At 42.3% G+C, this 22,209-nt stretch overlaps 1 protein-coding gene across 2 annotated transcripts; it reads left to right on the top strand.

Annotated features, from left to right (window-relative positions):
• The first annotated feature begins 3,980 nt into the window (after nucleotides 1–3,980).
• LOC143931207 (mast cell protease 1A-like) lies at nucleotides 3,981–21,321 on the top strand. 2 transcript variants are annotated; one of them, XM_077455778.1, is made up of 5 exons: nucleotides 3,981–4,098; nucleotides 11,303–11,453; nucleotides 13,933–14,062; nucleotides 17,424–17,684; nucleotides 20,928–21,321. In XM_077455778.1, the coding sequence occupies exons 1-5, from the start codon at nucleotides 4,044–4,046 to the stop codon at nucleotides 21,087–21,089; spliced, it is 759 nt and encodes a 252-aa protein (XP_077311904.1). In that variant the 5' UTR covers nucleotides 3,981–4,043; the 3' UTR covers nucleotides 21,090–21,321. The 2 variants fall into 2 exon arrangements, with proteins under 2 accessions (XP_077311904.1, XP_077311977.1); XM_077455851.1 differs by lacking the exon at nucleotides 3,981–4,098 and having other exon boundaries at nucleotides 11,275–11,453.
• Nucleotides 21,322–22,209: the final 888 nt, after the last annotated feature.

Here is a 22,209-nt window from a genome sequence, read left to right on the forward strand (position 1 = left end):
CTTGGTGCGGGTGTGGTGTCAGTTCTCTCGATCATGGTGATGGTGTCAGTGCTCTCTCTCTCTATCTCAGTGCTGGTGTCAGTGGTAGTGCTCTCTCTCTATCTCGGTGCTGGTGTGGTGTCAGTGCTCTCTATCACGGTGCTGGTGTGGTCTCAGTGCCCTCTATCTCGGTGCTGGTGTAGTCTCAGTGCTCTCTATCATGGTGCTGGTGTCAGTGCTCTCTATCACGGTGCTGGTGTGGTGTCAGTGCTCCCTATCACGGTGCTGGTGTCAGTGCTCTCTATCTCGGTGCTGGTGTCAGTGCTCTCTATCTCAGTGCTGGTGTGGTGTCAGTGCTCTCTATCTTGGTGCAGGTGTGGTGTCAGTGCTCTCTATCACGGTGCTGGTGTCAGTGCTCTCTCTCTCTATCTCGGTGCTGGTGTCAGTGGTAGTGCTCTCTCTCTATCACGGTGCTGGTGTGGTGTCAGTGCTCTCTATCTCGGTGCTGGTGTCAGTGCTCTCTATCTTGGTGCTGGTGTGGTGTCAGTGCTCTCTATCTCGGTGCGGGTGTGGTGTTAGTGCTCTCTTTCACGGGGCTGGTGTCAGTGCTCTTTCTCTATCTCGGTGCTGGTGTCAGTGGTAGTGCTCTTTCTCTATCTTGGTGCTGGTGTGGTGTCAGTTCTCTCTATCTCGGTGCTGGTGTGGTGTCAGTGCTTTCTATCTCAGTGCGGGTGTGATGTCAGTGCTCTCTATCTCAGTGCTGGTGTCAGTGCTCTCTATCTCAGTGCTGGTGTGGTGTCAGTGCTCTCTATCTCGGTGCTGGTGTCAGTGCTCTCTATCATGGTGCTGGTGTCAGTGCTCTCTATCTCGGTGATGGTGTCAGTGCTCTCTATCTCGGTGCTGGTGTGGTGTCAGTGCTCTCTATCTCGGTGTGGGTGTGGTGTCAGTGCTCTCTATCTCGGTGCTGGTGTCAGTGCTCTCTATCATGGTGCTGGTGTCAGTGCTCTCTATCTCGGTGATGGTGTGGTGTCAGTGCTCTCTATCTCGGTGTGGGTGTGGTGTCAGTGCTCTCTATCTCGGTGTGGGTGTGGTGTCAGTGCTCTCTATCACGGTGCTGGTGTCAGTGCTCTCTCTCTATCTCGGTGCTGGTGTCAGTGGTAGTGCTCTCTCTATCTCGGTGCTGGTGTGGTGTCAGTGCTCTCTATCTCGGTGCTGGTGTGGTGTCAGTGCTCTCTATCTCGGTGCTGGTGTCAGTGCTCTCTATCACGGTGCTGGCGTGGGGTCAGTGCTCTCTATCTCGGTGCTGGTGTCAGTGCTCTCTATCTTGATGCTGGTGTCAGTGCTCTCTATCACGGTGCTGGTGTCAGTGCTCTCTATCATGGTACTGGTGCCAGTGCTCTCTATCTCGGTGTGGGTGTGGTGTCAGTGCTCTCTATCACGGTGCTGGTGTCAGTGCTCTCTATCACGGTGCTGGTGTGGTGTCAGTGCTCTCTATCTCGGTGCTGGTGTCAGTGCTCTCTATCTCAGTGCTTGTGTCAGTGCTCTCTATCACGGTCCTGGTGTCAGTGCTCTCTATCTCGGTGCTGGTGTCATTGCTCAGTCTCTATCGCTGTGCTGGTGTCAGTGTTCTATCTCAGTGCTGGTGTCAGTGAGGGAGATAGCAGCGGAGAAGCCAATCAGCAGGTAGTGCCAGCACCATGGCTGAGGATCAGCACTGGACTGGCACCTCTGGACCACCGCAGTGGAGCCCTGCATAGGTGGGGTAAGGGCCGGGCAGAGGGAGGGGCTCAAGCACAGGTTGGCACACTGGGACACTGGCACAGGACTGCGCTGCCCTGACTGTGGCACTGATCATCTCCTGCACCCCCTTCATAGCCTGCCCTGACCTTGCCTCTCCTCCATGGCCTTCATGCGCTCCTGAATTGTCAAAATTTCACAGATAAAAAAAGAATGCTTGTCGTTGTCGATCCCAGATTCACTTCATACTTTTGTTATGTCAGTGTCCATGTGGTGGGACTATGTGTGCACAGCTAGTAAGTATTTTGTGGCTGAAAATATGACCTGTAGGTTTTTAAGGTTCTCCTTCCATTAAAGTCAATGGGGCCCGCCACAAACTTTGCGGTTCGCAAAATTTTGGCCGCGTTCGCGAAACGTCCCATCGTAAGTTCATCCATCACTAATCCCTAATCCTGAACCTTGATTCCTGCCTGCTGAACCTGTTGTACCTGATCCCGTCTACTCCTGCATCCCTGGAACCTTGTCCTAAAAACCTGATCCCTTTCTCCTTGTCCCCCCATTTGCTGACCTCCTGTTTATGACCCTGGCCTGACTTGACTACGATTCTGGTACTCCCTTTTGCTACATATGCTGGTTAGTTTGTTTATCATCACTGTTTGGTTTGTTCACTCAGTTTGTATTGGTGGTGTGTTCACATTTATATGCATTTACTTTAATAAACTTACTTTCACCTATTTATGTCTGGTTCACTCTGTCACAGTCACACAGTTCTGGTCACATCTAGTTTATGACAAACACCAGCAATTGGGGTAGCTTTAGGTGCACACTGTGCAGAGTACACAGTACACCAACTGTAATTACTGCAGCTGTCTGCGGTATAGGATCAGAAGAACACCAGCAATTGGGGTAGCTTTAGGTGCACACTGTGCAGGGTACACAGTACACCAACTGTAATTACTGCAGATGCCTGCCTGTGGTATAGGATCAGAAGAACACTAGCAATTGGGGCAGCTTTAAGTGCACACTGTGCAAAGGATACAGTACACAGGAACGAATCTAGCTAAACTGAATACAGTGTGTGTGTGTGTGTGTGTGTGTGTGTGTGTATATATATATATATATATATATATATATATATATATATATATATATATATATATATATATATATATATATAAAACACCTAGGATGTATACACAATACACTCACTGCAGCTCACTGACTCGCCTGCTGCCTGCTTTATCTAACTCAAATGAAATGAAATGACACTGCCTATCTTTCTCTCTAGCAGGACCTCAGAACGCATTACACAAGGCCAACTTCCAGGTCGCCTTATATTGTGGGGCGTGTACTAAATGCCTTGAGCCATAATTGGCCAAAGCCACCCTGGCTTTGGCCAATTACGCCTCACTGTACAGACAGCGCTGTGATTGGTCAAGCATGCGGGTCATAGTGCATGCTTTGCCAATCATCAGCCAGCAATGCACTGTGATGCCACAGTGAATTATGGCCCGTTACGCGCCACTCGAATTTGGCTCGAGCGGCCCATAACGTTTGCAATTCGACGAATGGTCGAACAGCTGATGTTGGAGTCGAACATGGGTACGACTCGAACACGAAGCTCATCCCTATCCACAAGAATACAACTTCTATGGCATCTGAGAATCTATTCCTCATATACCAGATCATTTAGATCACAGCACTTTTGACTCCAGACTGCAAAGCTGAGGGTCCATAAATTTTGGTGAGTGGGGTCACAAGAGGGGAGTATGGCACTCGACACCTGCTATTTTTTGGAGCCCTTATGAACTTTATTTTTGTAACACTCAGCACCCTATAAATAGATTGTGTTATCCATTTATTTGTTTCACATTGTTATTCATGTGTATCACATTGATATTTCTTTAATTGTATACCACTGCCATTGTTTCATTTACATTGTGTGGTTTTATACATTTATCCTGCAAGCGCGGTTTATATAGTAATTCATTAATTTAGGTATAGGTCGGCTAGAACTACGGATTCAATTTAATCGGGCAAAACATGAAATATATATATTGAATGTAACTGTGACATTTTAAAATATAGAAACTGATCTAATGTTTCTCCAGTCAATGAGACCTTTGGAGGTACAATAGCACTAGTGCAGAATTTACTAATTTTGCTCTGGCCACAATGTGCTTTTTGCTTAATAATAAGCCACAGGCCTGCCCACACCACACGCTTCTTGGAAATTTTTAGACTCAGACTGTCAACCCTTCCATTCGTACAGTAGTATATATAAGTAGAGCATAAAGCTGACTTAGTTGTCTTGACTTTTTGCTGCGATGGGTTTGCTCATTTTCTTTCTTGTGGCTTGTCATATCCTCAGTATCTCAGCAGGTAAGTAACCTCATCTCTTACTTCGGTCCCTTTGTAGTGTAGAGAAAACTTTTCAAGAATTTTTTTTTTTATCACTGGAATCTTCTGCTTTTATAACATTTGTATATTAATTAGTTTTGTATGATTGGTGAGAAAGTAAAAGACCTAGGTATGTCCTTGAATACTAGTAATGGAGAAACTAACATAATTCATAAGTAGAACTAGTAAGGCTGGCCATACCTTATACAATTTTCTTGCACAATTTTTCTTTAAATTTACCAAAACCATATAATATATGGTCAAACCTAAACACTTTCAATCTGTATGCAGTCAGGCAGGCCCTTTCACTACATAGTTGAAGGTAAATCTAAAGGAAATTGAATAAAACAATTGTATAATGTACAGTATGTTCAGATTTAGTTCTTAGAAACTTGTCATAAGTGAGAAACTAGTGATGTCATAAGTAGACCTAGTAAGTTCTAAGAAACTAGTAATGTCATAAGTGAGAAACTAGTGATGCCATATGTAGAACTAAAAATACAGCGCTAAAAGAATAAGTCTACCCCAGAACACTTCTTAGGGAAGAATATTCACTAATAGTGGACGTGAATGAAAAATATTGTGAATATATTAAATTGTGTACATCAATAAAAGGGAGAGAGGGGTTTCATATGAACCTATCACAATCATATATATATAAACCAATGCATCAATATCCATCCAATGCATGAAATATTGGTCTAATCAGGGCAGGTCTACCCAACAGGTTAACTTATCATGGAGCTTCTATGTAGTTCATATAAGAAGTATCAATAAGATCAATGCAGTCTCTTATACAGGGAAAAAGAAACACAATGTGATCCTGTGATGGTGAGTCAATCAAGCATGGAACGATACCCCATGATGATGCCCTAGTTGAAGTACATTTAGTACGAAACATGTCAGGTTCATAGCCTGCCAGGCTCGATATACCACGCTCTTTTTATCTTTGTTTGTGATCACGCCTGTACACTTCGTTGAGCGATGCAGTTGTACATTTTTTAAGCATCTTACTTCAATAAACCTTTTATACAGGAGTGATCTGCTCTATGTGGAGGCCTTTTTATTTTTCTTCTCATGATACACTCTGCTGGGTGGATGAAGTAACACACTTTGTTTTGGAAATCGGATGATACCTACTCCATATGGAATTCCCTGGATGCTGATGCGGTCATGTTTCACCTGGTCTACAGTGATCCTGGTTGGAAGATTCATTGTGGGGTATCGTTCCATGCTTGACGGTAACACACCTCCTGTATTAGAGTGCCCCCACTCTGGAGCACAGGGGACACCTTTGAACAGCAGCATTGTCAGTCCAGGGGGAAGGTAGTGTTGGAAGTAATAGCAGATTTACTAAATTCCAGTTCACACTTCATAATCAGTTACAGCAGTTTTTTTCCCTTTTGGGATAACGGTTTTACATGAATAAATAAGAGTTGGTCATTGTAAGCACCCCTACTAGTGTTAAATGTCATGTCTCATCCCTCTAACTGATACATTCTGCTGGAGAGCTTGGGCGTTTGAAAAACAACAGATTTACTGCTAGATCACCAGATTCAAATAAATGAAGGAAAGCTTAAGAAAGAAACCTAAAACAGCAATAGCATCTAAGAATTAGTAAGCTGCAATATAATAAATGTTTGCTTTTGGGATTAAAAGAGGAGTATTTTTTTTTTCCTTTTTAATATCATACTTACCTTGATGGATTCGGTCCAATGCTGCATCTGTCCTCCGGTGCCTCTAACACTGAGAACCGAGTGATCGAACACCGCTGAGCACTCGGTTCTCACAATTCTGTGAGCAGAGAGCTGTTGATTGCTAGTCAGCAGCTCTCTGCTCTCCCACTCTGCACTCATTGGAGCGCTGGACTGTGGAGGGGGCAGAGTGACCGGCTCAGGCTCTCAGTGGTTTGCTGAGAGGCTGAGCCGGGTGCCGGTTCAGGGATCCATGGTTGTGATGATGCGGTGTCTGGACTGATTCTGTGACTTCAGCAGAGAGCGCACTTCAGCCCAATCTCTGCTGAAAACGAGCCACGGGAATGCAAAAAGAACTGTACTCCTGTGATCCATAGGAGAAGCCCAGCCAAACAAGCTTTGGCTGGACTTCTCCTTTAATACCACTTTTAAAGCTCAGTTTTGGGATAATGTAACATTATCACATGCAGTGGGGCTGCACCCTGCAAGGCTAAGTAACTTGTTTTGTCTACGGGAGAGGAGAAACATGTTACTTACCTGATCCTCCTCTGCCCTGGCAGATGGCGCTCCCTCATGCTGCAGCAAAGGACTGTCCCTCGGTATCAATATGTCCAAAGCAGGGCTATGGACCCTTCTTTGGTCTTGATGACATCAAGATCCTAGACTGCTAGAGCATGGGCACACGAGGCTGCGGGGTCAAGTATGGCTTCCGGGAGGAGCGGAGGATCAAGTAAGTTCCCCCAGACCTAATCCAGCAATTAAAGACTGCATACCTACTGCAAGGGATCATTTTTAGTTGCCGCAAATTGGGCTTTAGATATTCACTGAGATTGCAATAAAGCAAACATGCAGCATAAACCGCCACCACTGTATTACTGCATGCTGTGTAATCTGATACTTAGTGAATACAGTATTTGGGAGTCTCATTTTGTTGTGCTGGCTATTATTGCCTGTAGATGTGTGTCTCCCCTGGCCATGCACATGAGATCAGGCAGGAAGGGTGAAGGTGACGAATGGATGATATCTGAGGGGCATATAACCTGGCATGCACATGACTTTCTTGGGCTTTTTTCCAGTCGGCTTAGAAAGCCTTCATACTCGGCCAGTTTACAAAGCATAAAAGTCAGAAAGTTGTTTTAAAAGAGCAATTGTATTTTAATTTCATACATTATTTAACTGATATTTGTGTTTTAATATAAAGATATATTGTTTTTGTTTTACAAATATACAGTTGATGCAGAGTGTACCCATGACACTGAATGGTTCAGAGCATTATGATTTTGTAAAGTTAGTAAATACATTCTATGGATAATCCCTTAGCCATGGTTCACACTTAAAACATAGAAACATAGAAAAGTGACAACAGAAAAAGACTGAGTAGTCCATCAAGTGTGCCCATTTTATTTATTTTTTTACATTTTTTTGTATTGTTTTTTAGGGCTGTTTTTCTTTCTTTTTCTTTTTTTTTTGTATAATTTTTTTGGGGCTGTGGGTTTTTTTTTTTTCATTAACCTTGTTGTCTGATTATAGATCTATGTTTATCTCAAGCTTGTCTGAAGCCATTTACTGTTGACTGTTGATCTCACTACCTCTGTTGATAGTGTATTCCAATCATCACCTACCCTTTCAGTAAAATAATACTTTCTAAGACCCCTTTCACACTAAGGCCCCTTTCACACTAACGTCCCGTTCAGGCCCGCCTGTCAGTTTTTCAGGCGGACCTGAACGGGTGCTCCATAGAGCTCTATGGAGCGTCGGATGTCAGCGGTGACATGTCCGCTGACATCCGACCCGCTCCGATCCGAAAAAGTGTGACGGAGGAAAAAGCTATTTTTCCATCCGTCTGCGGATCGGATCGGATGACGACGGGCACTGCGGTCCGTCGTCATCCGATCTCCCATAGGGGAGAGCGGCGCTGTGACAGGTCCGTCCCTGCACAGTGTGCGGAGACAGACCTGTCATCTCCCTGCTCAGCGGGGATCGGCGGAGTGATCCCCGCTGAGCAAACGGACATCCACGGGGCGGATCAGAACTGATCCGCCCCGTGTGAAAGGACCCTAAGGCAGTTTTCAGGCGTTTTAGCACTAGAAATAGCACCTGTAAAGCGCCTGAAAACTGCCTCCCATTCATTTCAGTGTCACTTTCCACACTGGGGCGGTGCGCTTCTGGGATGTTAGGAAAAGTCCTGCAAGCAGCATCTTTGGGGCAGTTTTGGAGCGCTGTATACAGCGCTCCCAAAATGCCCTGCCCATTGAAATGAATGGCCAGCGCTTCCAAAGCGCCTGAAAAGCGATTCACAAGTGCCGCAACACGGGCACTTTTAACCCCTTCTTCAGCCGTTAGTGGGGATTAAAAGCGCCCTGCTAGCAGCTAAAAAGCGGTAAAGCACTGCTAAAAGGAGCGGTGCTTTACCGCTAATGCACGCGCTGCCCCAGGGTGAAAGGGGGCTAAGATTCGTTTCGAACTTTCCTCCAGTTAGTTTGAGGTCATGTCTCCGTGTTCCTGAACCTTATTCACCCCCTTGATGTATTTAAAGGTTTAATTAAGTATGAACCAATCTTTTGAATCAAGTGAAAAAAAACACATGTTGACCCAGCCAGAAATGTTGTGTCCTTGTAATTTACCATGCACAGGAATGAAATATCAAGCATGAGGGTTGATTTACTAAAACTGGAGTGTGCAAAATCTGGTGCAGCTCTGCATGGAAACCAATCAGCTTCTAACTTCAGCTTGTTTAATTAAGCTTGGACAATATAAACATTTTCTTTTTATTACATTCCTCATTTCGGGCCCAGTAACACCATTACTCTGTCTGTGTGCTTCTCTATGCAGTGCAGGAATATCGTGGCTATTGGGAGGGGCTAACAGGATGTTGTACTTTACTTCCTGAAAATATCATATCAATATCCTGCGTCAGTACTTCTCTCAAGAGCCCTCAGCCCAAATGCAAGCAGTGGGCTGGCTCTTGGGAGGAATTGTGCAAATATCAAAAGTCCTTGATGGGTGAATGATCTGGAAGAGCAGGTGTTCTTTCACTGGCAAGCAGATTACCCTAGGTAACACTTACATGGGATGCTGAGCCTCCATTATTGAAAGAACTGAAATCCAATGACTGAAAGAGGTGGGCCAGGGACAGAAAGGAGGGGGAGGAATGTGCTAGATGATGCTGGATGTCCTCCAGACAGGAAATTAGGTTGATTCCATCTGACTTGCTGCAGTTTCTAATGCATACTGTAAAAAGCTCACAGTGTGCAGTGAAATCAGAGTAAACAACTGCAGTGCAGAAGAGGAGCCAGTACAAGACTGGAGGTAAAGCTGGACTTCAGGTTTAAAGTGGTTGTAAACTTCTAACACTAAAAATGACCCCTCACTAGTGTATACTTGTCTCAATCCAAAGGACAAAGTGTCACTTCCCTCTGCTCTATCATTGCTCTACTATCTGCATGACTCACTCCTAGCATGTTGGTGCTGACAGTATGCTAATATACGTCCTCTCAGCGGGTGCTCCTTAACACTGAGCGACCACATATTTGTGTACCTGAATGTAAATATAGCTGTGCCGAGAGCGCGTGCCTTGCGCGCTCGAGGCACAGTCACCTGCAGCTAACAAAGAGCTCCCAATCCCAAGTAACATTCCGATCATGTGACCGCTGTGACAGCCAATCGCGGAGGTCACATGATCATAAATCCCACCCCGCCTCCCAGCATCTGAAACCCCTTAAATGGCTGGGAGGCGCCAGTGCCAAGGGGTTAAGCCTGTAGGCAAGTGCAGTTTACCCTCCCCTCTGTAGGTGGTGCTGTGTTGCTAACCACTGTACATGGGGAGGGGAGTACTAGAGGAACATTGTACCGCTTCAGACTGCATAAGTGTTACCAGGGGAGCAGCGGCCTGATTGGACACTGCAACACTGGATGACCTCAGAGGCTTTATTTAGTGTGGACAGTGTTAATAAACAGCAGTGCCCGCTGTAGTTGGCATGCATTTGCAAAGTGGCTAAAGTAGAGACAAGTACCACGCTGGGTAGGGATAGCATAGTAGTACTAGGGAAAGAGGTGGGACAGACTTGGAACACAGCTGTCTGCTGGACTCCAGTGCCGTGACATAGGACTTACACTGTTCTTCTTGCACCTCCACCTTGCTTAACAGCCACCCACAGCTGGAGGGTACAGGTGTAGCATCCAGATTGGCTACCCACAAGCATCTCAAACTCAATGAGAGGCTGACAGCTGCTGCGGCTGGATGGTGCACTTAGCGGTATGTATATTTCGGGTAGTACAGTATGTGCCCGGCGACAAACGCCCCAAATGCAGACTGCTTATGTTCTAGGCATTCACTCTTACCATAATCGGCAGTCCAGACAATCGCTTTGTTTGCTCTGTGACCAGAAATCTGTAATCATCATGGCCTTATCTTGACCACTGGAAGGGTTCAGTTTAGCAATTTTACTAAAATATGGAAAATTGTTATCCATACCTACTGTAATTTTCCATTTCTGAAGGCTCGTCCTAAACTTTAGGGGCAGGATCAACTCAAAGGTTGGCTGCCATGATGATCTCCAAGAAATAAAGTTTTGTTGTAAGAAAGTCCTTATTTTGATTTCAGGAGGACGTCAGCTATGGGGAAAGACTACAAGCATTGAACTTATTCTCTCTGGAGAGGAGACACTTGAGAGGGGATATGATATCAATGTACAAATACCATAGTGGCGCCCCTAGCACAGGGAAAAAAACTGTTGCAAGAGAAATGGTTTAACCACAAACAGCGTTTTTTACTGTCATGCCGCGTACACACGGCCGGAATTTCCGATGGAAACAGTCCGATGGGAGCTTTTCATCGGATTTTCCGACCGTGTGTTTGCCCATCAGTCTTTTTCTGTCGGCAGTTCCTTTCTATCGGATTTTTTGATCGTGTGTATGCAATTCTGACAAACAAAATTCCGATGCATGCTCGGAAACAATTCAACGCATGCTCGGAAGCATTAAACTTCCCTTTTATAGTGCCGTCGAACGTGTTGTATGTCGCAGTGTTAATGACCGTCAGAATTTGGTGTGACCGTGTGTAGGCAAGCGTAATTCCGTCGGAATTCTGACGGGAAATACATCAGAGCTTTTTCCGATGACGAGAATTCTGATTGTGTGTACACGGCATCAGAGCGGTAAGGATGTGGAATTTTCTTCCACAAGCAGTGGTTTTAGCAGGGAGTGACGATAGTTTAAAAAAAACATTAGATGGGCACCTCAACGACCACAACATACAGGGGTATACAATATACTATTGACATAAACACACACACATCATAGGTTGAACTGAATTTACTGATGTCTTTGTCAACCTCACCAACTATGTAAGCATGTAAAATTTTGTAACGTGTAATGGTGGTAACTGGTAAGTGTTGTATAGTAACTGCCTTTAGGGCTATTTAAATAATATGTGGATTTCTACTAGCCTATGAATTTAGACTAAATGACTTTGTTATATTATCCCAAACCAGATGAGATTATTGGCGGAGATGAAGTCAGTCCTCATTCTATGCCCTATATGGCATTTCTGAAGTTTGACATAATGGGAAATACATATAAAAGATGTGGCGGGATCCTGATAAGTGAAGATGTTGTTTTGACGGCAGCTCACTGCAATGGCACGTACGTATGGGAACATTCATGTCATTAGGGTCTCATGTACAGAGCTGTGTATGAAGAAAACCTGGGGGAGTGTAACATATACAAAGATCTTTGTGAATGTAAATATTGACAGGGAAAAGGGGAAAATGAGGGAAGAAAATAAAAAAAAGGAAATAAAAGAACCTTCACACAAAAAGACCTCAAAAAAAAATTGTCGCATGTCACGATGACCACCGGCCACCCACAATCGCGGGCACGAGAGACAGAATGGGGATCACACAAATCCCGGTTCTGTCAGGAGAGAGACACATCGTGTGTTCTTATTGGTTAAGAACAGCGATATGTCTCCTCCTCTAGTCACTCCCATCCCCCTAAAGTAAGAAACACTCACGAGGGAACACATTTAACCCCTTGATCTCTCCCTTGTGTTAACCCCTTCCCTGCCCGTTTGTACAGTAATCGGTGGCTATTTTTAGCTTTGCTCACGGTATAGATGTCAATGGTCCCAAAAAAGTATCAAAAGTGTCCGATCTGTCTGCCACAATGTCACAGTCCCGATAAAAATTGCTGATCTATTACTAGTAAAAAAATAAATAATAAAAATGCCATAATTCTATCCCCTATTTTGTAGATGCTATAACTTTTGCACAAACCAATCAATATACGCTTATTGCACATTTTTTTTACCAAGAATATGTAGAAGAATATATATCGGCCTAAACTGATGAAGAAATTTTTTTTTGTTTTTTTTTTGTTGCTCTTTTTTTGTTTATAGCGAAAAAAAATAAAAACCGCAGAGGATCAAATACCACCAAAAGAAAGCTCTATATGTGGGAAAAAAAGGACGTCAATTTTGTTTGGGTACCACATCGCACGATTGCCAGTTAAAGTGACGCAGTGCCATATCGCAAAAAAAAAAAATGGCCTGGTCAGGAAGGGGGCAAATCCTTCCGGGCTGAAGTGGTTAATTAATCAATAATACAGTAATAATAATAATATAAAAAAAAGGAAATCTCTATTTAACAATGTGATGCTTTCTTAGGGCTTGCACATGCATGCATTATCTTCTCACCGCCTGGTTTATTCTTAAAATGCCAGTGTGCATTGCATGCGGTTGCAGTGAAGTTGTGGCACAGCCCCATTTGCTTGCTCAGGTCGCATTCAACAGCGATACCACCTACCAAATGTTAAATGATGTTTAACTTTTGACACAGCATGGGTACAGCCCTGAGTGACTGCATTGCTTTATTTAGGTGGGTGATCAGGGGCAGTAAATACGCATTAAAACTATGTGCTTTTATTGGACACTCGTGTGAATTAGTCCTTACCTTACTGTGCCTGCATCTTGTATTCTTTGCAAGTTGCTACCATTTTGATTTAGTTTTAGTCATAGTCTTTTGACTAAAATGCCATTATAGTAGAATTTTAGTCATCTGAATTGTTTTAGTTTTAACTATTTAGATATTTGTTCGACAACCCATTTGATCTATATGATACAAACAGGAAAGTGGATTTCCATCAATTGTTGGAGGATACGATCGTGAGTTATTGATCACATATCTGTTTTCCCCATTCAATCTCATAATTTGATTGAAATACAATTGAATTTGAATATTGAAATTTAATTAATAAACAAAGCATCTCAGTTCAATAAAACACGAATGACCATTTTCTATCCTGAACGTTCGACTCAGTTTGATCAAATTTTGATCTGAAGTCTAAATTAATTGAGAGGGAAAGTACACCTATTCAGTTGTTTACACAGTCAAATCAAAGCATGTACTGTAAGGCCACCACTAGAGGCTACTAGATACTAAACACCGCTAGAGCCACTAGATACTAAACATTCAAGTAGGTGGTAGGACTTCTTCTGCCATCACATAGACTGAATGTTGCTCCTTTCCAGGACAGCTAAATGGTGGGAAAGGGGGTCCAGAATTCTTCATGATGCCCCTGCCATGCTCCTTATAATTGTAATATGCAAGTGCTGTTGGGCAAAGAGCACCTCCTTCACTCCCTGCCTCTTTATTGGTTGGAAGTAAAGGGGGTTTACTGTCTTACAGCAACTCGGTCATTGGAACATTCATGGTATCACAAAAGCTATTCTTCATCTGCATCTATCCATCTGTCATGTATTTTCCCTGGGCAATAATTGAATTGGGGGCTCTCAAAAAGTTGCCTTGCACATAGGCCCATTGGTGGCATACACTGGCACATAGACATCCACACACACACTTGTACAGTTGCCTCAGCTGACTTTTTGAGTATACATGGAGGTAGGAAATAGAAGAAGTGGAGAGAAAGAGCTTTGTGACAGCTTACTTGGGAAGAAAGGAGGGGGGGGGGGGGGTTATAGTGATAAGGACTGGTTTCCTCATTTGTCTGATTAACTTTTCACCAGTCAACATCCAGCCTGTCTTCATACAGTCACCCATAGATCCATCTGACCCGGTCTCTTTTCTTTTGGTTATACTAGCATTTTTTTGTTTTTACATTACAGAAATATGCAAGTAATATTGGGAGCTCATAATATTTTGTCTAAAGAAAAGTCCTGGCAGGTAATAAAAGTTTGTAAAATGGTCCCACACCAACAACACAAAAAACCTGGCAATGACATCATGCTGCTAAAGGTAAGTTCGGAGAAAATGTGGCATTGTTGCCCAGTTATGCTGAAATGTTTGCTTAGTATGGTTTCATAGATAGTTAAAGCTTTTCTGGGCACAGAAAAACAATATTCTCCTCCATAGACACAGGGGATTTAATACTACTTTGTGTGCACCAAACACCTTTTCAAACCTAGGTATTACAAAAAAAAGTAGCAGAGACATCGTTACTGTGCTGTACATAGTCTGTGCAGAGAGTAGACTGGAAGGGGCCTTGAAGGTCCACCCATTACAGGCTGGTTGTAGAAAACTACAGGAGGGGCGGAGACAAGACCAGCCACCCTGCACAAGGAGAGAGAGCAGCAGTGACCAGTCTCTATTACAGGAAGCTCCTGCCCAGAGGAAAAGTCTTGCACTGGATTTTTACACATATCTGCACAAAATACGCAAAGCACACCACAATAAGAATACAAATGCCTCTTGTATTTTCACTATTTTTGCTTATCGTGGAGTTTAGCTCTAATTTTCTAATGTGGCGCACCATTGCCATTTAAGAAATTATTAAAATGTCCTTTCTTGGGTAATGGCAATGAATGGCATAATATATGGTAGATAAACAAAATCATAAAGGTTAGGCTTATTCTTATTCAGTATCCCCATTTTTAGGTGAATAGCAAGCTAGGTGAATCACCATGAAACTTCTTATCTCTCAGGGACTCTAAGATCATTGCTTTAGATTTATCATAACCACCCACTTACCATGAAAATTATGGGATATTTGCCAATGGATTTCCTTGCTCTATCAATTTACATGTCTCATGACACACAGGTCTCATGATCCTTAGAAAAAAAAAACAACAACAAAAAAGGGTGCAAAAATATACATGGGTAACCATGTCAAGTAAAGAAAAACAAGTTTGGGCCTAGGTTCACATTGCTGCAGCTTAGAAATCATTTGAGTTCAGCTGAAGGGGGGATAGTCTATGTAAAGGTAATCTAATGAGGAGGGAGTTGCAGTAGTCAAGGTGAGAGATGACCAGGGAGTTTGCTAGAGAGACTATCCCCCCTTCAGTCCATAATCAATGCCTCTGCCAGACTCATCCACCTTACCAGCCATTCAGTGTCCTCCAGCCCTCTCTGCCAATCCTTCCACTGGCTTCCACTCACCCAACGAATAAAATTCAAAGTACTAACAATAATTTACAAAGCCATCCATAACTCTGCCCCTAGTTACATCACTAACCTAGTCCCAAAATACCAACCAAGCCACTCTCTTTGGTCATCCCAAGACCTCCTACTCTCTAGCTCCCTTGTCACCTTCTCCAATGCTCGCCTCCAGGATTTCTCCAGAGCTTCTCCCATCCTTTGGAATTCCCTACCCCAATCTGTCCGACTGTCCCCTAATCTATCCATCTTTAGACGATCCCTGAAAACCCTTCTCTTCAAAGAAGCCTATCCTGCATCTAACTAACACTGTTTTACTTCCTCCATCAGCTCATCCCCCCACAGCTATTACCTTTTGTATCAATTGACCCTTCCCTTTTAGATTGTAAGTGCTAACGAGCAGGGCCTGATTGTAATGTAACTGTATGTATATTTAGTTTGATAAATGGCGAAACACCCAAGTTAGTTGGCACCACATCCCAAAAGTGAGAAAATATATGGGAATAGAGAAAGATAAGGAATTTTGATGGTGCAAAAATATTGACAAATTGTAGTTCAATAAGAAAGAAATTATGGTTTTACAATTTTAATAAATTCAAAGTTAAAAATGTATGAACATCATCACAATAAATCACAACAATGGTGGTCAGAAAAAATGGGTTATTTTAAATATATGTAATGTTGCACACTAGCCCGACATGTTTCGGTGAAATGCTTCTTCAGATGATGTTCTAACTGAACCGCGAATATTGGAATAAACTATACATTTAAGGAAACAGAAAAGAACAAATAAATACATAATAATATAAGAAACAATAAACAAAATCATGAATGACTTGTTAAAGGAAGCACAATGTCTGCCAAGCACTAAAGAGCAAGCTTACTCCGTAGAGACGTCCAGCCTACGTCAACTACCAAATGAACCCGTGACCTTCACAGACCCCCAAGGAAACATCTATGAAGTAGTCACAGAGGACAGAGAGACAAAGCTAAAAAAAAAATATAATACAAAGTAGAAAATAATTAAACAAAAGAAGATATACTAGGAAAAAATCCCAGCTGTGTGGATGAGATAGCTGTGGATAAAAGAGTTTATCTCTCAGAAAAAAAGTCTACTTACTTAAAAAGTATATGAACAGAGCATGGGGTGAAGGGTGACTGGAAAGCAGTCTGCTGTGATGGTAAGCGCAGGATGTATATCTAGTAGAAAAATGACGGATTAAAGTGGTTGTAAACCCTTACAAACCACTTTGACCTACAGGTAAGCCTAGATTAAGGCTTACCTGTAGGTCCAAGAAATATCTCCCAAACCTATACGGTTTAGGAGATATTTGCCTGAAGACGGGCACCGCTGTCTACGGCGCATGCGCCGTAGACAGTGGCGCGCAGGCGCACTGAGCGTGGCATCGTCGATGACGAAGATGCCGCGCAATGCCGCACGTCTCGGCTCCTGTGCGCATGCGCGGGAGTGACATCATCGCGGCTTCGCCGAATGACAGTGGCGGAGCTGCGAGACCCCACCGAGAAGATGGATGCGCCGGACTACAGGGGACAGCGGTGTCTTCGCTGGCTCCTGTGTCAGGTAAGTGACGCATAATGGGCTACTATGCGATGCATAGTAGTCCATTATGCCTTGCCTTTGCAGGGAATGAAAGAGGAAGTAAACTCATCAGGGTTTACTTCCTCTTTAAGGATTACTTAGTACTGGAATATGGCAAAAAAAAAAAAGGAAAGGAAAGGAAAGGACTACTGAAAAACAAAACAGAAAATGATAGTAAAAAAGGAATCTGTACTAGGGAATTTTTTTTTTATAATGGACAATGTCTCTTATAAATGAAACCGAGTAAGATGAGATAAATAAATATATATATGTTAGAAAAAATGTAACAAAATGATTAGAATGGTTAAGACTTAAGTAGTAAAACAAACACGGAGTTAGCAAGGGCTTAGTAAGAGGAGAGAAAAAACGCAATACAAATGAACCTACCAGTAAAAAAAATACTGTTGATGATGTAATGTCTGCCCTCACGTTGGAAAGCACTGTGCAAACTGTTGGCGCTATATAAAACCTGTATAATAATAATAATAAAAATAATGATTTGTTTAACTTCAGTACAGTCAGATTCACTTTGATAACGATAACAACTCAATTTTTTAAGCTTGTGCTGTTCTTGAATTGCTAATGCTAATTAATTGATTTTACCTTTGTATATTTGTGTTGCAGCTCAGAGAAAAAGCAGTGTTAAATCGATATGTACTACCACTACCCATTAACCACAATGGAGGGAAGGTGAACCCCGGAAGCGTGTGCAGTGTAGCAGGTTGGGGCAGATATAAAGAGCATAACAAAGATGAGGCTCCACAATTAAGAAAAGTTGATCTAAAAGTGGTTTCAGCAGAAATATGTTCTAAGACATTCCCAAATATTGATGTAAAGAAATTTATCTGTGCTGGAGACCCACAGGAAAAAAAGTATGCATTTAGTGTGAGTATTGCATTTTACTTTCCCTGGTTCCTCCAACCCACCACTCCCAGCAATATGCTAATGATCTTTTATTACATATCTTATTTTAGACCCAATGACATCATTGTGTCTCTGTGTTTCTCTATGTAAGATAGGCAGATCATAACTAGTGGGAGGGGCCAGCGGGGGGGTTGTACATAAATTCTCAAACATCACAGCACTCTGCCATAGTGCTCCCCCCAAGACCCTCAGCCCTGATGGAAGAAGTGTGTTAGCGCTTTGGAGGAGATATGCAAATATCAAAATGCTCTGATTGGTGAATGTGAGTCAGGAGGTGTGGGAGTCTCAAGGCAAGCTGTACTTGCATGCAGACTGCGTTAGGTAATACCCACACATGACAATGAACCCTCATGACTGAAAGAACTAAAATCCGACAAATCAAAAGGGCAGGCCGGGGAGAGTAAAGCCGGGAAGGAAAGGGGTAAAAGATGCTGGATGTCCTCCAGCCAGGAAAGAGGAGGGCTCTATCCAATTTGCTTATATAAAGCTCACAGTGTGCACTGAAATCACAGTAAGTAATTTCAGTATAAGTGAGGAGCCTGTGCAAGACTGATGGTAAGGCTGGAGTTCAGCTTTAAGAATACAAAGTGCCTGCATACCAAGACCTAAAGTATATTTCCACTTTTGCAGCCAAATTGGGATATTACCTACTTTAAAGTGATTGGAAAGGTTTTTTTTTTTTTAATAACAAACATGTCATACTTGCTCTGTGCAAGAATTTTGCACAGAGCAGCCCCAATCCTCCTTTTCTGGGGGGTGGCGCTTCTGGCTCCTCCTCTTCATCGGGTGCCCCCACAGAGAGACATTTTTAAGGGGGCACCCGTGTCGGCGCGCTCACGAGTCCCACTGCTGCATCTATTGACACAGACAGCAGGACTCGGCCCCGTCAAGAAGAGAAGAAAAGATTGATTGCACACTTGAATCCAAAAGATGCTGTAGAAATTTCTTTATTGTCATGAGCCAGACAAAATTGCAATGATGATCAGTTGACGCGTTTCACACGAAAAGAATCGTGCTTGTTCACAGGACTCGGCCCCGCCCCAAGATCCTGTGTCACTGGATTTGATTGACAGCAGCAGGAGCCAATGGCTCCCACTGCTATCAATCTATCCAATGAGGACCCGAGACAGTGGCTGGAGCCGTTGGGTTGTGCTCGTCACTGGAACGATCAGGTTCAGGTAAGAAAAAGGGGGTGTCTGGGGGATAGCTGAAGCACAGAAGGTTTTTCACCTCAATGTCTACTATGCATTGAGGTGAAAAACCATGAGACTTTACAACCACTTTAAATTTGTTGCATTTTTTCATTCACATAGCATACCCTAAAAAATATTTAAAAACTGTAGCTTACCTTTTTTAGATGCTCTATTCTGGACCCTCCAGCACTGTAAGATCATATGTATTTCTCTTTGTTCATGAGGGGGCTTGGTAGCTATGTTTACCATGATTAACCATGTCTGTATAGTGCAGGTAGGTCTTCATTATCACTTGTAACCAGATTTGAATGCCTGTCTATCCTAAAAAATGGTTAAAGGTTCAGAAGTTGTGTTAATGAGAGGAGGCTCAATCTGTCCTTAGGACATACTTACTCAGACATTGTTCAGAAATCCTTCTAAGAAAAAAAAATGTAGGCATACTGTGTTAATGGGAACACATAACAACCATGTAGTGGGGTTTTCTCAAATTTGACTGCAAAAGTGGAAATATGCTTTAAAGGAGGCAAGATATTTAGGTTAACAACAGAATGCTTTTTGTGTCATATTTTTTTCAGATGACTTTCTTATTTAGATCTCAAGGTAGAAAGCATTTAGTAAATTTTACAACAATAATACATTCTTATACTACTAAATTCATTTTTTAGATTAATGGAAGATTATGCTTTGCAGCCACAATAATATGTGGTCACAGGCTGCCTCCGAGGAAAAGTGGCCTGGAAAGGCACGTCATTGAACACTGATATGAATAGATATGCATTAGCCAGAATGCATATCTATTTTATATTTAATGGTTATGGGAATATTTAATATGCACACATATCCCTATCCTCTGTATAGCCATTAGCTAGACTCTTAAATATGACATAATTTTAGTTCCCTGTACCTGATCTCTTTTAGCAAACTGCCGAACCATTAGCAATAGACCCTCTGTTCTCTAAATCAGTGTTTCTCAACTCCAGTCCTCAAGGTGCCCCAACAGGTCATGTTTTCAGGATTTCCCTAAGATGAAATGGCTGTGGTAATTATTAAGGCAGTGAAACTGATCAAATCACCTGTGTAAAATAATGGGAAGCCTGAAAACATGACCTGTTGGGACGCCTTGAGGACTGGAGTTGAGAAACACTGCTCTAAATCAATTAGGAACGGAGTTGATTTTTTTTTCAAGCAACTTTCTTCTAAACAGCTCATGGACAAGGAGCAAAATGGACAGTTTTTGCTTTGGCCACATTTAGCTAACAATAAAATGGTGATTTTACAGCCAAATCACTTTGTCCATCCCAATTATAAACAAACCAGCACAGAGTTGAGTCATGTCTTCTGATAATCACATGCAGCATTGATATTAAGCCCCATACACACTATCAGCTTTTCTGCTGAATTTTTCCTTCAGATTTACCAAAACCATGTAGTGCAAGGGCCTGCCTGATTACATACACATTGAAACTCCTAAGGTTTGACCTCATATTATATGGTTTTGGTAAATCTGAAGGAAAAAATCAGCAGAAAAACTGATAGTGTGTATGGGGCTTTAAAGCATACTTAGCAATCCAGGGTAATGATGAACATATTTCATGAGAGGACACTACAACCCAGTGCTGGGAGCATCCTCTCAGCAAGATTTGGAGTCTTCTTCATTCCTCAGATCTCCTCTAAAGGGACCAAGTGCAGAAGTTAGGGAAACATGTATGTTTTTTGGGTAACCTTTACTCCTATATATTTTTTTTAATGCTGCTTTTTTCAAGGATGGGAAGGCCACTTAAAAAGCGGACCTTACATTTTAGTTGCAAGGTCCCCTTTAAAAAGCCAAATCTGCTGGTATGTGACCAGCTTAGTCAGGCAGGTTTCCCATTTCAGGTTGTCTGTAGCTTGTATTTAGACTGTACATGCCACTGGATGATTATTTTACTTTCTTATAATAAATATTAGAAATCTATTCAAGTTGCTACATATTTTTCTATTTATGATAACCGATAAAATTTTATTTATACAGGGTGATTCTGGTGGCCCTTTATTCTGTGGCATGGACCTTCAAGCAATTGTACATGGTGGAAACTATAGCAAACCACCTACTGGCTTGTACACTAAAGTCTCTTCCCATGCTAAATGGATCAAACAAACCATGCGCACATTGAAGTGCAAGAAACAGGTGTGACATACATGCATAGGCAGATGTTTACTAAAGAAGCAAGAGCATTAATGCATTAAACTTGGAACATGTGAATTTGATATGATTTTGACTAGCATTAATGTGAGTTGCTGGATACCAATGTGTACTATGGTCTTTACAAATATTCTGAGTATGAATTATATAAATAAATATTCAACTATTTGATAATATTGTATATAAAGAACCTCTGAAGCTAAATAAATTCATTGAAATTATACATACACAGTGTCATTGTTTTTTTTACTTGTATAATACACAACTCTATGAACAATAGCACACTGGATTGTATATACATTCAATGTATTTTCTAATCAATGACATTATCACCGCAATATTAATGCATGCCATTAGTCATGCTGTGGTTACCATGAGCTTGAGAAATGTTTAATTCACCTTTATGGGGACAGCATGTCAGGATAACTTCAAATGTATCTCCAGTTATTGTCCATCACATTTTCCAGCTATTTTCAACAATTATTTTCCAATATTTATATAAAATACTGTAGCACAAAAAATTGTTGATAACCAAAAGGGTCTAAATAACCATGCTATAGTGATAAAGCAAGCCCTAATTTTCTTGAACAGTTCAAGCAATGTCTATGGGAGCCATAGGCATATGGGTATCGATAGGCCTGGAAATGTCATCAAATTAGGGTCACACAAAGAAGCAAATACAGCACCATCATCCAGATCTTGGGGAAAAAATCCATCTGACATATAGGTAGGAAACATAAGCATGGAGCACAGGGTAGTGTCAGTAAAACAAAACATTTTAATTAGCAATAAAAATAATATCCACTTAAAATTAGTCCATGTATGTCAGTGATCCCAATTCCTTGGGATTTTTTATTTTTTTTTACAAGTGAGCTTTGATAGCCATTTAATAACACCTAGGAACCACTTTAAGCCTACTTCGGGCAATTCTTACCCACATTCAGCTGTCACCATCCTAAGAGTAAGGCCGCGTACACACGGGCGGACTGTCTGACGGACTTGGTCCGCTGAAACGTGTTTCAGCGGACAGTCCGCTCGTGTGTGGGCTTCAGCGGACTTTTTCAGCGGACAGTCTGGCGGACTAAGTCTTTCGGAATTTCCGTAATATTGT

This window comes from Lithobates pipiens, unplaced genomic scaffold (assembly GCF_037356315.1).
Source record: "Lithobates pipiens isolate NorthernLeopardFrog02 unplaced genomic scaffold, aLitPip1_a1.2 Scaffold_1, whole genome shotgun sequence".
NCBI lineage: Eukaryota > Metazoa > Chordata > Amphibia > Anura > Ranidae > Lithobates > Lithobates pipiens.